Source organism: Castanea sativa, chromosome 7, assembly GCF_040712315.1.
Source record: "Castanea sativa cultivar Marrone di Chiusa Pesio chromosome 7, ASM4071231v1".
NCBI lineage: Eukaryota > Viridiplantae > Streptophyta > Magnoliopsida > Fagales > Fagaceae > Castanea > Castanea sativa.
This window is the reverse complement of record NC_134019.1, coordinates 11,221,069-11,238,150: the sequence shown is the minus strand read 5'-3', so window position 1 is coordinate 11,238,150 and position 17,082 is coordinate 11,221,069. Positions and strand designations below refer to the sequence as shown.

The 17,082-nt window shown below is 36.5% G+C and overlaps 1 protein-coding gene across 1 annotated transcript; it reads left to right on the top strand.

Annotated features, from left to right (window-relative positions):
• Positions 1-2,546: 2,546 nt before the first annotated feature.
• On the top strand, positions 2,547-3,402 carry LOC142643955 (uncharacterized). Its single transcript, XM_075818655.1, has 2 exons — positions 2,547-2,948; positions 3,379-3,402. The coding sequence occupies exons 1-2, from the start codon at positions 2,547-2,549 to the stop codon at positions 3,400-3,402; spliced, it is 426 nt and encodes a 141-aa protein (XP_075674770.1).
• The last annotated feature ends 13,680 nt before the right edge of the window (positions 3,403-17,082 follow it).

Sequence of the window (17,082 nt, the reverse complement as noted above, 5' to 3'; positions counted from 1 at the left end):
CTTTGCCCTCAAAGCCACTAAATGGATTCGTGAGGTCTTCACAAAATCTGACAGAGCATGGTATTCTACCAAGTAAACGGATGAAAGACTGGTTTGACCCAAAGGCATGTAGGCTATTAGCCAAAGCAAGCTATGATTTCTCAAAACAAAGCGGCCTAGGGAAACTAATTCCAGAAGCCACCGGAGAAAAGATGCACGGCCTTAGTAAAACGCAAGGGAAAATGCGACTTGAGGGGCATGAAATTCCTATCCCAAAGATCGGAATAGGTTATACCCCAGAACCACCGGCTCAAATATGGATCAATAAAAGAGGCAATGCTTCAAGTTCCCAATACATAACAGTAGAGGTTGATGAAAGTTTGAATCAAAGAAAAGATCACTCTTCATCACGCATCTCAGTTTTCGATCGCATTAAGGCTTCATCGTCACAAATTACAGTGTTCGACAGGTTGGATACGGCTTATTTAACGCAAAGTCGGGACACTTTTGCGTGTGGATCAGTCTTTAATCGATTGGGGGCAACAAAAAGGCCCATTGACACTTGTTCTCAAAGCTCAATAAACTTTGAGGACCAAAAGGAGGAGAAAGCTAATAATGAGATACGTAGTAGTATTCCTTCACGCATGAAGCGTAACTTTATCTTGGATATCAGCACTGAAGGAGCTCTTAAAGTCAAAAGGCGAACGATCGTACACACAAGTCAGTCACTCGTCCACAATGAACAAATTGAAGAAGTATCATCCTCGTTTCATATTACAGTAGAAGAAGATATACTGTCAGATGATGAAGCCGCAAAGAATGAGGTCGATGAAGCTCCCCTAGCCTTGGAAGATGGAGTACAGGCTACAGTTGATGAACTTAAAGAGATCAATTTAGGAACTACTGAAGAACCTCAATCAACTTTCATCAGTGCCCTTCTCACTCTTGCAGAAGAAGAAGGATACCTCCAGCTCCTGGTAGAATATAAAGATGTGTTTGCTTGGACTTACAAAGAAATGCATGGGCTCAATCCAAGTATTGCTTTACACCATTTGGCAGTAAAGAAGGGTGTGCACCCAGTAAAACAAGCTCAAAGACGCTTTCGGCCAGAGCTTATCCCTCAAATAGAAACTGAGGTCAATAAGCTAATTGAGGCAGGCTTCATCCGTGAAGTACAGTATCCGGAGTGGATCGCTAATATCGTCCCTGTCAAAAAGAAGAATGGACAAATCCGGGTGTGTGTTGACTTCCGTGATCTGAACAATACATGTCCCAAGGATGATTTTCCGTTGCCTATCACTGAAATCATGGTTGACGCCACTACTGGTCATGAAGCCTTATCTTTCATGGATGGCTCTTCTGGTTACAACCAAATTCGAATGAATCCTAAGGATGAAGAGTTCACAGCTTTTTGTACCCCTAAAGGTATTTACTGTTACAAAGTGATGCCTTTTGGATTAAACAACACTGGTGCCACTTATCAACGAGCCATGCAAAAGATCTTTGATAATGTACTTCATAAGTACGTGGAGTGTTATGTCGATGATCTGGTAGTTAAAACAAAAAGGAGGGAAGACCATCTGGTAGATTTGCGATCCGTGTTCAACCGCTTAAGAAAGTATCAGCTTAAAATGAACCCTCGCAAATGTGCTTTCGGCGTAACATCCGGAAAATTTCTTGGTTTCATTGTGAGGCACCGCGGTATTGAAATTGACCAGTCCAAAATTGAAGCTATCCAGAAAATGCCAGAGCCCAAGAACCTGCGAGAACTTAGAGGCTTGCAAGGAAAACTAGCTTACATACGACGATTTATTTCAAACCTGGCAGGTCGATGTCAACCTTTCAATAGATTAATGAAGAAAGATGCACACTTTCAATGGGATGAGGCTTGTAGCAATGCTTTTGCGTGCATCAAAAGATACTTGCTTAATCCTCCAGTTTTAGGTGCTCCTATCCCGGGAAAGCCTTTGGTGTTGTACATCGCGGCACAAGAAAGGTCTCTAGGTGCTCTTATGGCACAAGAAAACAAAGAAGGGAAAGAAAGAGCCCTTTATTATTTAAGTCGGACTCTCAATGGAGCTGAATTAAATTATTCTCCTATTGAAAAGATGTGTCTCGCCCTTTTCTTTGCCATAAACAAACTGGAGCACTACTTGCAAGCACATACGGTCCGTTTGATAGCAAAGGTGGACCAGATTAAATATGTCCTCTCTAGGCCAGTGGTTTCGGGTCGCATAGCTCGATGGGCAGTCTTGCTGCAACAATACGACCTTGCATATGTTCCGCAAAAAGCTATCAAAGGACAAGTATTGGCAAATTTCTTAGCTGATCACCCAGTTCCATCTGATTGGGAGTTCTCTGATGATTTCCCAGACGAAGATGTGTTTTACATTGAAGTAATGCCACCATGGATGATGTTTTTCGATGGGGCTGCACGTTAAGAAGGAGCGGGGGCAGGTGTAGTGTTTGTTTCTCCACAACGACAAATACTTCTACATTCGTTCGCATTAAGCGAACTTTGCTCTAACAATGTAGCCGAATATCAAGCATTGATCATTGGTCTACAAATGGCCATTGAAATCGGCATATCGCATCTCGAGATCTTTGGGGATTCCAAATTAATTATCAACCAAACCTTGGAACAGTATGATGTCAAGAAAGAGGACCTTGTCCCTTATTGCAAATATGCGAAGACGTTGCTCGCAAATTTTGAGGCAATTACATTGGAGCATATACCGAGGAAGGAGAATAGACAGGCTGATACTTTAGCTAATTTGGCTACCACCTTAGCATTATCCCAAGAAGAGACAGCCAAAGTTGCTGTTTCCCAAAGGTGGGTGGTGCCTTCCGTGGTTGAAGAAGAAAAAGAAGAAAAGCAAGCCAACGTCATTTCTGTATGCCTTGTCGAAAAGGAAGATTGGCGACAAACAATCATTGAGTACCTTCAACATGGAAGACTCCCAGATGATGTATGCCATAAGACCGAAGTTTGGCGAAGAGCTGCTCGATTCATTTACTATAAAGAAACTCTCTTCCGCCGTTCATTTGATGGTTTGTTTCTCCGTTGCTTAGGAGAGGAAGAGGCTAAACAAGCCTTAGAAGAGGCTCATTCTGGAATATGCGGTGCACACCAATCAGGTCCTAAGTTACACTACAGGATCAAGCGAATGGGTTACTATTGGCCTACGATGGTGCAAGATTCCATGGAGTATGCTAAGAAATGCGAAGCTTGTCAATATCATGCAAACTTCATCCATCAGCCACCAGAATCTCTACATCCAACTGTAGCTTCTTGGCCTTTTGATGCATGGGGGCTTGATGCAATAGGACCATTACCAAAATCATCTGGTGGCCATTTGTACATCTTGGCTGCAACTGATTACTTCTCAAAATGGGCAGAAGCTGTGCCTCTTAGGGAAGTAAAGAAAGAGACGGTGGTCAATTTTATCCGAACTCACTTGATCTATTGGTATGGTGTCCCTCGATATATCATAACCGATAATGGCAAACCGTTTCAGAATAGGTTGATGACAGAATTGTACGAGAAATTTGAATTCAAACAGTACAATTCTTCTATGTACAATGCCCCAGCGAATGGATTAGCTGAAGGCTTTAACAAAACTCTTGGCAATTTGTTAAAGAAAGTGGTATCCAAAACTAAGCGAGACTGGCATGAAAGAATTGGAGAAGCATTATGGGAATATCGAAAAACATTTCGAACGCCTACTCAAGCGACCCCGTATTCTCTCATTTATGGAGTAGAAGCTATCCTTCCCTTAGAACGCCAGATCCCATCACTACGGATCGCCATTCAAGAAGGGTTAACTAAAGAGGAAAATGCCAAGCTTAGGTTACAAGAGTTGGAAGCACTGGATGAGAAAAGGTTCGAGGCCCAACAACGCCTTGAGTGCTATCAAGCTCGTTTGTCAAGCGCATTCAATAAAAGAGTTAAACCACGATCATTCCAAGTTGGTGACTTAGTCCTCGCTGTTCGAAGACCTATCATCATGACTCATCGTACAGGCGGTAAGTTCACCTCGAAATGGGATGGACCTTATGTTGTACAAGAAGTCTACACTAATGGAGCTTACAAGTTGATTGATCAGGAGGGTGTAAGGATCGGCCCCATCAATGGGAAGTTCCTCAAACGCTTCTATGCTTGAAAATCAAGAATTGCTCCTCGGTAAGAGCTTAAACTACCCACTGCAGCACTACAAGGGTACATGATGTTTTCCCACTACCTTTGAAAGTGCATAAATAAGGAGAAATTAATCCCACTCTATGTCACCATTTGTGAGTGTGGCGTAGTGGCTGGATGCCCATGTCGCCCTTGAGGCCAAGGTCTCGGGTTCGATCAGAGGTGATACCCACTATTGCGCAATTGGTACCCATGAAATGCCGTGGGGTGTAGGGCGAGGATTACACACGTGAGCCCTTCCTTTTTGTAAAAAGAAACAAAAAAAAATTAAAAAAAAAAAACAAAACAAAAGAAAAACAAAAAAAAAAAATCATCAAAACCATGAAAAAAAAATTATCAAAAAAAATTTTTGGTTGAACTACGTAATGACTTGATCCCTCTCTGGGGTACATAGGCAGCTTAGTACTTTTCACTAAGTTCAGTCACATAAAAAGAAGAAGGACTGCCAGTCTAGCTTGAAAAGTTTGTCCAAAGGTCGTCAACATGTTTTCAAGAACCCTTTGATTGGCAAGGTGTCGCTTAAGATCAATCAATTGCTCATTATATGATGTTCAAAGATCATTGTGGTAGAAAGTTATAGCTGCAAAGAATTGGTGTTACTTAGCTTTCCTTGAAATAATGATAAGTTGATTCTCTGTTGTGGAGTAAAATAAAATCTTCAACCTCTGTTGCAAGGAATGGAGTTTGCATGGCATTGCTCATCTTTTGTGGACATATTCCCACGTCTCTGAAGTATACTTTGCATCACTTATCTCCTGGGGGCATCTTTGTTGTACCTTTCAAGTCTAGGCTATATTGTCTCTCTTCTAGGTTGTACCACTTCACAACTCTGAAATTTGAACCACATCATCTCCCTTCTGAGTGGTGTTGTTTCACATCATGTCTCTAAAATCTGGACAACGTCACCTTCCTCCAACATCTGAAGTTGATGTTGCATCATCTCTCCTCTAAGGGCATGTTCGTGCAATGTCAAAATCATGGCGGCATTCTTCTCACATCTTCAAGGTTTTATTGGTATCTCTTTGCATCCTCAAAGTCTTGATGGGAACTTCTTGAAACTTCAAGCTTCATTATAAAAGCCAATATTAGTGCAACTTCGATGCGAATGAAGTGTTGACATAGCTTCAGGGAAAAAATGAATGTCGGCATAGCTTCTGTGCAAATGAAGTGTTGACGTAGCTTCATGACAAAGATGAATATTGGCATGGCTTCTGTGCAAATGAAGTGTTGACGTAGCTTTATGGCAAAGATGAACTGTTGGCCCAGCTTCGATGCAAATGAAGTGTTGACGTAGCTTCATGGCAAAGATGAATGTTGGCATGGCTTCTGTACAAATGGAGTGTTGACACGACTGGATGACAAAGATGGATGCCAGCACGACTTCAATATAGATGAACTGTTGGCCCAGCTTCGATGCAAATAAAGTGTTGACGTAGCTTCATGGCAAAGATGAATGTTGGCATGGCTTTTGTGCAAATGAAGTGTTGACGTAGCTTCATGGCAAAGATAAATGTTGGCCCAGCTTCGATGCGAATGAAGTGTTGACGTAGCTTCATGGCAAAGATGAATGTTGGCATGGCTTCTGTGCAAAGGGAGTGTTGACACGACTGCATGACAAAGATGGATGTCGGCACAACTTCAATATAGATGAACTGTTGGCCCAACTTCGATGCAAATGAAGTGTTGACGTAGCTTCATGGCAAAGATGAATGTTGGCATGGCTTTTGTGCAAATGAAGTGTTGACGTAACTTCATGGGCGATAGCATTATTGCCTAGCTGAATATCCTTATGGAAACTTCGTTGCAAAGACGAATATCACTAAAAGATTGTTGATGCAAGAAAAGAATGTAACAACATGAAGGTATACGTTCTTGCAACGTTGCTATCAATGAAATACAAAGTCACCAAATGAAGGCAAACACTTCTATGAGAACGTCAGCGTGAAGTTTGATGTCAAAACCCAAAGATCAAGGAAACTGAGCTGCAAAACAAAAACAAGCAACAATGAAAAAAAAATGTCAAAAGAAAATCTCATTGCATGTCTAAACAAAGGACAAAAGAAAAAGAAAAAGAAAAAAAAATCATCAGTGAAAAAAATAATAATAATAACAAATACATAATTAATTAAAAAAAAATCTCTACACTTGTATTCAGAAGATTATGCTTTGAATAAATGCATGCATACCCCGTATGCCTTTATATAGAAAATTTCTGAGATAAACAGACCAAAAAAAAAGGGAGAAGTAACAAAGTTCAACAATCAAAGCTTCTCTTCCAAATTTTCAAATCTTCTGACAGGATGCCATAAAAATCTTCGGAGGATTTCAAACAAATAAGGAGGAGTCCAACAATGCTTGCTTCTCTTCCAAATTTTCAAAGTTCTCTGACAAAGATGACCTAAAAAATCAACATTTAGCGGCCACCAGAATTTCTACATCATGTCAGGGCGGCCACCAGAATTTCTACATCCTGTCAGGGCGGCCACCACAAAATTAGACCAAAAGGCCATAAGTTCAACAAAGGGCCACGACTTTCTCATCCAAATTTGTGAAAATCCAGACCTTATTTCACAAAACTGACACCACAGGAGTCTTCTACAGCCTTCGATCCACCAAACCTGAAAATTTCAGGCCCAGATACCCAGCCACGCGCCGCCACACACGGCCACAAATTCTCAAGTGACCCATGGGTTTCTCACTCAAAACTGTGCAAATCTGTGCACAATTTCACAAAACTGACCACACAGGGCTCTTCAACGGCCTTAGATCTACAAAACCTAAAAATTTTAGGTTTAGAGGCCAAGCCACGCGCCGCCACGCGCCGCCAGAAGCTCCGACGAAGGAACACGCGCTCCCACGTGCCACCATCATCTTCCACACGCCTACACGCGCCGGATCTTCGTTTCCATGCGCTCCCACGCGCCGGCGAGCTCTCACGCGCATGCACGCGCCACGCGTGACACGCGCTCCAGATCGATGACGTCACTGATGACGTCATCCTCCTCGACCCGATTCGACCCGGAAAACTTGACCCGGATCCGGACCGCCTGAAAAAAAAAAAAAAAAAAAAAAAAACTTTGGCAAATTAAGACTTTAACTTTGACTTTGACCAAAAAGTCAAAATTTTCAAAACGGACCTGTCCCACTCAATTTTTCGCGTACTTTCCAATTTTGAGGTCTGTTTCTTCAACTGAGGCTCGAAAATTGTACAACAGTCCAATTTCTAAAAAATTGACTTTTACACAAATTTTGACCAAAAGTCAAAATTTTTAAGATTGGCCTGTCTTGCTCAATTTTTCGCGTACTGTCCAATTTTGGGGTCTATTTATTCATTTGAGAATCCAAAATTGCTCAAATAGTGTGATTCTACAACTATTGGCTTTGATGTAAACTTTGACCGAAGATCAAGATGTTCAAGCAAAACTTGTCCTATCAGGTTTTCGCAAAGATTTTGATTTTGAAATCTAGGTATTTGTCTTGGACTTAGAAACTACACCCGCTTCTCCAAAGTACTAGCGGTGTCCAAAATTTAAGCTCTCAAGATCATAATTTGAGATCCATCCATTTGGTTTGGATTCCCTCAAAATTATCCTCCAGACTTGATCAAGGCTCCCCTTTCAAAAACAGACGAACTCTCACAAGTATGTCTCAAAATTGAAATTACATTGGGTCACTACTTCAGCCTACTATTTTCGTCGGTGCCTACCAGTCTCCAACCTAACATTCCCATTCGGCGCCTACCATTCTCATCCACCGTTCCCACCAAAAAGTCTCATCCGCCGTTCTTAACTACCCAACTACTGTTCTTCATCTCTTCGCTATAAATAGAAGGACCGAATCCGCTAAATCCATCAAGAAAAAAAAAACACATACACTGAGTCATGAAATGAAGATTTGCTTCTTTCAAATTTTTAAATCCTCCTTCTCACAGCCAGTTCTCATTATGGCCTCGTCATTCTCAATACCTAGCAACTAAGATCACTTCATAATCAGTTTGAAATCAACCCCTTCATGGTTCAGTAGTAACCCTTCTCACAACATCATCACTGTTTTAGGATTCAAACAAATTTTGTTTCCTCACATAATGACCACATTTGTTCATAAAGTTATTCATAACAAGGTCTGCATCGACCTTCCATGCCTCCGTGGAACTGGTTGGCCAGGAAATCCAAGTCCAGCAGAGACACCTGTTCCTAAAAACAGGGCTTCCGTAGTCTCTCTTCAACTATTTGGTCTCCCATTAGAAGCAGTGGTTCGGAATAAACAGCAGCTTGGCTGGTTTCTAAAACCAGGATCACAAGTTAGCTCCATCTTTAATTTGTTGTGCTTTCCCAACAAAGTTGCATTAGGTGAAGATGGTTAAAAGTGTTGGGGTATCCTACAAATTGTCTCCCATCCAACACTTGTGATGACCTCCAAGGTACCAGCTCATCAGAAATTAGCCTTTGGTGTCGGTGAATGGTCACCAAAGCCTCATTCCATGTTTCCACCAGCATGGGGTCCAAAGGTCATCATTGCTAGTACCACAAAGCACACTTTCTGGAATTACTCCAACTTAAGATCAGCTTGAAGAATTTCAGAAAATATACTTCTGAAATTACTTCAACTTAATGTCCGTCAGTATGGTCCAGTCACACATGCGCATTCAACGACTTGCCGTCAGACCTTATTCAGCATGCAGCCAGTCCCACATCTGAAGGTGTACTTACCAGAGACATCTACGCCAGAAAGTCCCCAACATGCAGGGTCAGGGCCATGGTGTCATATGTCTCACCCATTCACTTTGCTTCATCACCATCTTTTTCACCATCAACAACAACAATCCCAGAATCCCTTCTGAAATTACCTCAACTTAACCTGCGTGATGCGATAATACAAGCACATTCAACCACACTCCCACATGTTCTCTCTTGGATCCGAAGTATACCCTTCAGATATAACTTCACCAGAAGTCCTTAAAAATAAGAGGCTAGCTCCAAAGATCTGCATGTTGTACCCAGCCAACATTCTCACCTCTTCTCCACCTTCAACACCCTGTGATCGCCACCAACGATCCAAAATACTCTTCTGAAATTACTTTGATTTAACCTCTGCTGAGAAAGCTCGGTCACACGAGTATATTCAAATACTGGCAGACCCCTTCTTGGTCTCATCAAAGCCTTTCATATGGGTGGGTCTACTCTTCTGCAATTACTTCATCCTGTTAAAAGCTCCACCACCTTCAACTATTTCACTAGAAGAGTCAAGTATAAAAAAATCCATTTTTTTTTTCAAGACTCATTCATTCACCACACTCCAAAACTGTGTGCATGAATGAGTCTCGAGGGGGCATTTGTAGAGAGGGAAAATTCCCAACCTATCACAAGCTGACATATCATACTACCAAGTCCACAAAATACAACCAATTACAAGGTGCCACGTACTGCTGCTAGGTTTTGCCATCACTATTTGGATTCCAATAGAAATTTGCCAAGTGTCATTGAAATAAAGGCATGAAACTGCATCAGCACGTGTAAGCGATGACACAAGCAGCCCTGCACGTGTAAGCGATGACACAAGCAACCCTGCACGTGTAAGTGATGACACAAGCAATCCAGCACATGTAAGCGATGACATAAGCGGACCAATCAGGCTGTGACAAGTGTCACCAATCAGACTCCGCCACGTGTCGCTCACCCACCCCTAAACTCCTATAAATAGAAGCCTTCCTAAGACATTTAGGAGAACGGAGAAAAGGAAGAAGATATCTTGAGTTCAGAAATCCAGAAGTTATGCCGGAATCAAACCCCAAAGCCTTCAAGAATTTCAAAAACTTCAACCTCGAATACAAACAACATTCGAAGCAAAATCATCCAAACCACTCATTCAAATCTCAAAGTTCACTGGAATCAAGCTCAAAAGCCTCTGGAAACCTCAACAATATAAATCAACGAAACTCTACAGAATCAAGCCTCTAAAGCACCGAAGAATTTCCACCACAAACCTTCAAACATGAAGAACACACGAAGAACACGAAGAACAAAGAATTTCTAACAAGCTCATAGCCAGAGATTCATTGTAATTCCGTTTCAAAGATCTTCGATCCATTCCTCAGCTAAATTGAAGAATATCTTATGTTCAAATCAAAATCACATTACCACAATTCCAATCAATAAATCTTTCAAGGAGATCGAATCAGAGGATTACTCTTTTGTAATTACAGAGAATTGTACCACATATTTATCAATACAAATTCGTATTTATGAAACTATTTTACTAGTTTGATTTATTTCGAACTAAGAATTTAGTCGTCTACAGCAACGTTGATACAACGATGAGTTGGTATTACATTTTGTGCGTGCTTTGTGAAAGGAATGTCAAACCACAATTAAGATCACTTTGGTATGCAAAATGTGAAACAAAAACAAATCTACATATCCCAAGGTTAGAGGCACTCACATTAACTACATACTCTCCAAATATTTATAATATATTCATCTCACTATAACTACTGTATATACAATGGCAAACTACTTCAAATACATGATTCAAATTGAAATTTTTGATGCAACTGACAAAACTACTTTTGTGGTATTTGATCAAGATGCTAAGAAAATCCTAAATAAAGCTACAAGAGATCTTGCTAAAAAACAAGCTGATGCACAACTTATTTAAATATTAAATTATTGTTAAATTATTTATTATAATATATATTAAATTCTTCATATGCAGATTGGCATTGGAGAAGGAATCCCACATGATTTGAAGAAAATTTTAGGGAAAAAAAAGTTGCATTTTCCTACTTCATATGAATGAATTCAATCTAAATGGTGATTTTACAAATTAAATAGTTGCTAAGATTTTTTTGCAGCTTCAAATGACAAAAAGGTATGGAAGAAAAAAAAAATATAGACAATCCAATATGCTATATTAATTCTTTTGCTACACTATTCCTATATATATATATAAACACTTACAAAAAACTATCACATCACTAAAATTTAATATGAGTGCAAATACCTATGAAAACTCTTAGCAACATCAAATCCACAAGTCCAAACTTTGTAAAATCCAATCAAGAATCTTTCAGTACCAACTCATTAGTGATTAACATAAATGATGCAACAAAAAGAAAAAGTGATGAAAGCTCAAAAATTGAACAAATAGGAACAGACCAAGCTTCAAATGTTGAAGAAAAAGAAACAGATGATGATAGCATAACCCTCAACAAGCTTTATAAGCGTCACCATATTGCAATAACAAAGCATTGAAGAAACAAAAAAAATAAGATTTCGTACTGAAACTCTGCTGGCATAACGGGGGGAATATGCCTCAGCTGAGTAGACCGTGGAAGAGAAAAATGGAATCACCACCTAGATTAGGTCGAGGAACCATAAATATAACGTCCTTCGTGGAAGGACTGATCTACTACCAGAGCATGTATCTAGAGTTTAGGGATGAGGATGGAAAGGTGTTAGGCTCCCAATCCCACCTGACCCATTGGTTGGCCTCCACTCATTGTGTTCTAAATTCAAATCTCATCAAAGAGTCATCTAATATGTTATTCTAAACTCACACACATTAATCATGCATCTAACATCCAAACATGGCATATGTCCCATTCTCATCCATAGCATAAAACCCTACCATTCATCTAGCAATATATATCTAAGGGTAGCAAGGACATCACAAAACAATATCACCAATCAAGGGAATTAATCAAGCATATTCATCATGTTCATCAATCAAGAAAGTTCACCATGTTCATCAATCAAGAAAGTTCACCATGTTCATCAACCAAACCAGATGCATGTTCATGTCATTATGCATGACTTATCTCACTTACCTTGCTGTACCCTAACACCTCAACACCCATGCATCAATGCATGTTGAAGTTCTCATGATTGTAATTTCCACAAAAAGACTATTACGTACGACTTCCATATGTATGGTTTGAGAAGTAGAAAACCCTTTTCCAATAAGAGAAAGAATTCTAACTTCCATCTTGCGTACCCGTGAGTTTAGGAGAGATTTATTCAAGTTGTTTCTCATTAATGAGATCAAAGAACTACAGAGCCATCATCATTTGAGTGTTGCTGAGGAGTTCAAATCTTCAAGATATTTTTGGAGTCAATTAAAGGTTTCAACCGTGAACATGACTGCATCATCCTAGAAAGCTTTCATATTTCGATTGAAGAGTTTAAAATTTATGGAGCTATAGAAGGTTTATGTAGTAAGTTCATCTAGAATTAAAGGTTTTAATCTAGATAGTAAAATTTTCTTGATATAGTGGATTACTTTGTTGGGGTAGGTTATTTTCGTAGTAGTTTTTCCTTTGAAAATATTTTCTATCTATTTTCCACTTTGTCACTGTACTTTTGTTTGTGTTACTTCTTTTATTGCTTATTGTTTTCCTTATGGAAAAGGCATGCTCGTGGTAATTAACTAATAATCGCATAATTGGTTAATTCTAAACAAATATTACATAATTGGTTAATTTAATAAGTTGATTAATTTCATTGTAAAATCAACGAGGGGTTTAAATATAATTTTTATTTTTATTGAAGCAGTGTGATACTGTATTATTACATTATGAACAAGAAAGTTCATGTGTAGTTAAATATGAAAAGAAGTTTATTTACGAAAATGATGAATTATGATAAAATCGTGTATTCATGTTATAAATAAAACGTTGGGGGAGGCCAATTGATTTAAGAATTAATAAAAAAAAGAAACGTAGAAATTTACCTTTTGTCAGTCGGATATTGTCTAAAGTTTAATTTGTGTTTCATAAATGTAAAAAATTTCAATTAGCACTTTTTAGTGTCTCCAAAAAAATGTTTAGGATTCAACTTGTCCACTATTATAACTATTGCATTAAAATAATATTTTATATTTATTTATTATATAGTATATTATATCATCAGAATATTCACAATAAAATTATTTATTATGAGTTCATCTCTAAATAATATCATAATATATACTATATAATAAAAGTTGTATCCTATAATTTGTGGTCCTTTTAACTGGACACCCTCTCCTTTATTTTATTTTTTTAATTAATTTTCCCAACTGTTTCTCCTGTGTCATGTGACACACTACAAGTACATTAAAATAATTAACATAGTTTAAAAATACTAATTTTTTATAAAGTTTTATAACCATGATTCTTTATAAATTTAAAAATATTTTCATTTTTTTTATCTACTATTTAATGTCATGTGGTGCTCCTCATAATTACTTATATATATATATATATATATATATATATATATATATATATATATATTTCAATTTGACCTTGTAGACACCCGATGTGGGCTTCACACACACGTTCGCACAAAACATACTGAGTATTTGTACTGGCTCGTATAACAATTTTTGTTTATTTTAGCATAAGAACCAATATTTTTTTTTTACATACTTACCTTTCAAAACCATTGTTATTGATACCGTTCCGTTCCGGCCAGAACGGCCAAAATTTTTCGTACTGGTATGCAAACCGGTACCAGAATACCCCACGTTCCACCTCGGGTCAGATTTTAAGCCGTTTCAGGCCATTTCGGTCATTTCGGACAATTTCAGCAAATTTCGGCCGAGATGTAAATTCTAGCTGGTACAGGATTTGGCCTATTATTAAAAAAATAATAATAATAATAAAAAAGAAAAAAAAGAAAAGAGTAAAGGTCCTCCGTTTACCTAAATGAACCTAGCATCCCAACTTCCAGGCCACTTCTTCACCTTCTTCTTCTTCTTTATCTTCTTCTTCTCTGTTTTGTATCCACTGGTTAGTGGGACTGGTCTTTTCACTCTTTTGATCTTTTATTTTTCTATTGTCTTGACTCTTAAGTGTCTTGTGTCTTCTAGAGTCTAGTTCTACTCTATTATTCTATCCTCTTTTATTGATTTCAATTTTCAGCTTTTTTGAGCCCATCATCACGTGAGTAATTAAAATTAATAACAACTAGACACTTATAATTTGTTGTGAAAATATTGTGAATGTAGCACTTCTGTTATTATTATAGTTTTAAGATTCATATACTAATTAAAATGTTAAAAACTTTTGTGCTCTGACTTTCACATTTATTGTATTTTTTAGGATTATCCAAAATGTGAATTTTATTTGTAGACAATTATAAATAAATATATATTTTTTAATTTCACTTTATTTAATTTTTAAAAAAATTAATTAAATTCATTTTTTTATATAATAGTAACACTTCTTTAAATTGAAACTTTTATGTTGTATATGTGTGTGTTAATATATATATATATATATATATATATATATATATATATATATATATATATATATATATATATATATAGGAACCTCGGAACACCTTGAAACGGTACGCCGAAATAGGCCGGTACCGAAATATTCCATTTCACTAGACAAACTGAAACGGGGTCCGAAACAGAATTAATAACATTGTTCAAAACACTCCACCTCAAATTATTTATTTTACACTACATTTTATCAAAATATTATTTTTCTTGATTTTTTGAATTATTTTTCTTTTTTCATACACAACAATCATCATCCACTCTCTTCTTTCATTCTTGAGATATGTAAAGAAAGAATAAACAATTAAATACAAAATGAATAGTATCAATGTAAATTTACATGGCTATTGTAGCAAACTTATAAATTTACCAAATTATAAACAGACTGATGTAAGTGATTTTTAGGCAAAACTATGTAAATTCTACACCTTTTTTCCTATATTATACACAGACTGATGTGAATACTCTTCTTCAATCAAATTTACAAAATCGGGATGGCACAATCCCTCTCACATAAATTTCATATGTCCTCATCAGAGTTCAAGTTGTGTTGTACTACTCTTGAGTCACATGACATTACTGGTTGGCTCCGATACCATTTGCAACAGCCAAAGAAAGTGTTGATCACATGCATACTAAATGTAAGTATTATAAGTTGTATGAAATAATTTTGCTCTATGACTTATTATAAGTACATTAAAATTATTAACATAGTTTACTTTAATTGAAATCCTATTGGAAGAGTTTTAAATATATAGACGTGAATATTGCTTCGATTAAAAGTCAATTTTTTCATTAGTTTTAAAATATTTATAAGGAATTTTTTCTATTTTTTAAAATTATTTTATAATCAATAAGAATCTTTGGGTTTTTGTTTATTATATATATATATATATATATATATATATATATAAATTTACATATAATTCCTAATTAATATGAGGGTTTCCTGTGAATAGTACCAGTTTATTGTTTAAAATTTTCTTCGGTTTTTAATTTGGTCTTTAGAGTTTAAGAAATAAAAATCAAATCAGTTTCCAACCAAAAAAAAAAAAAAAATCAAATCCTTAAATGTTGTAAACTGCTCCACTTTAGTGCACATGCCAATTTTGATGTTGATGCATCATTTGATTGGGCACATTAATAATAAAAGAATAATGATCCTAAGAATATGGTCAATTTTAGAACATAAATTTTACAAATTAATGTAACACTAATCTTAAAAAAGTAATTTTTTTTTTTTTTTTTTTTCAATCTCAACAACACAGGATATTAGAGCTGCAATTAATTAGTGCTGCATACATTCTCGCAAGGTGGGTTTAACAGTTCAACTATTTTTGTTCCATTGATATAAGTTCTATCCCAGATCACATTATTTTTGCAGATTTGTTATCCTTTTTCCTATTTGTGTGTGTGTGTTTTTTTTGGTTTCCTTTCCATTTTGGCCTAGATAAAAGGGGAAAGCAACTATTACAGCGAACCATCCAACTTGCCGTGATTTTGCATGTTCGGTGCTACGGCACAGTAATATTTTAGGCGGTTTTGCATTTATAATTATATAAATATAATCATCACCTTGTCCTGTTTTGTCACATGTTGTAGAAAAAGATAAAAAATTTGTTTTTTCTAATCCAGTTTATTGGTTTTCGTCTACCAGTTATTCATGGTTTGACCATAATTAAAAAAAGAAAAAGAAAAAGAAAAGGTTATGGTTTGAGTGTTTGAACTTAAAAAAAAGATTTGTTCTTTCTGATTCTCTCTCCCTCTCTCTCTCTCTCAAATTTTTTCTTTCTACCACACAAAAAATCCAATGACACAACTGTTGTTTCTCAAATTTTTTATTTATTTATTTTATATAAAAAGAGGAGGAATGGTATGTAGTGTGCATTTGGCACAAATTAAAAAGTCAGCATATTTTACTATTAAACCTATTTTTGGTACTATTCATAGGTCTCACTGCACTTTTTGATACTATTCATGAGTTTCACTGTACTATTTTAGCTAATTTTTACTTTTATCTATAGTGTTTTCAACAAATTTTTTTTAATTTCAGCAAAATAAGCGGATCTCAAACAAATACGTATTGTCTCATTGATCGCTACCTGGGATTTGGGTAGCTTTGTCAAAAAAAGAAAAGAAACATAAACAAAAATGACACTACTAGCAAAAAGAGATACGTAATTATGTGAGAGTTAGTTTAACTAAAAAATTTTCTTGTTAATTATTACACAAGAGATGTATTAGAAGAGAAATAGGATAAAAAAAATATATATAGACAATTAATATAGAGCAGTTAGCAGCCTTCCCTCTCTTTCTCTTTTATTTTCATTATTATAATTGTTATTGTTATTTTATTTTTTGCCACAATAGAAATCAGCAACCAAGAAATGTAGTACTACATTATTGTTTTAAAATGGGTAAGAATTTTTTTTAGTGCTCTCCTATATTGGACTGGACACGAGGTTGACACATGATCATTTTATGACATATGTTATACTCGTATTATCTCCAATAATAAATAAAAGTACTAGAGTTTAATTATTACAAAAGAGATGTATTAGAAGAGAAGTAGGATAAAAAAAAAAATATAAACAATTAATATAGAGTAGTTAGCAGCCTTCTCTTTTATTTTTATA

Coding starts and splice junctions, on each gene's coding strand:
- LOC142643955 (XM_075818655.1), top strand. CDS start 2,547: ATGGCCATTGAAATCGGCATATCGCATCTCGAGATCTTTGGGGATTCC. Junction 2,949..3,378: donor ATGGAAGACTCCCAGATGAT/GTATGCCATAAG, acceptor CAAAATGGGCAG/AAGCTGTGCCTCTTAGGGAA.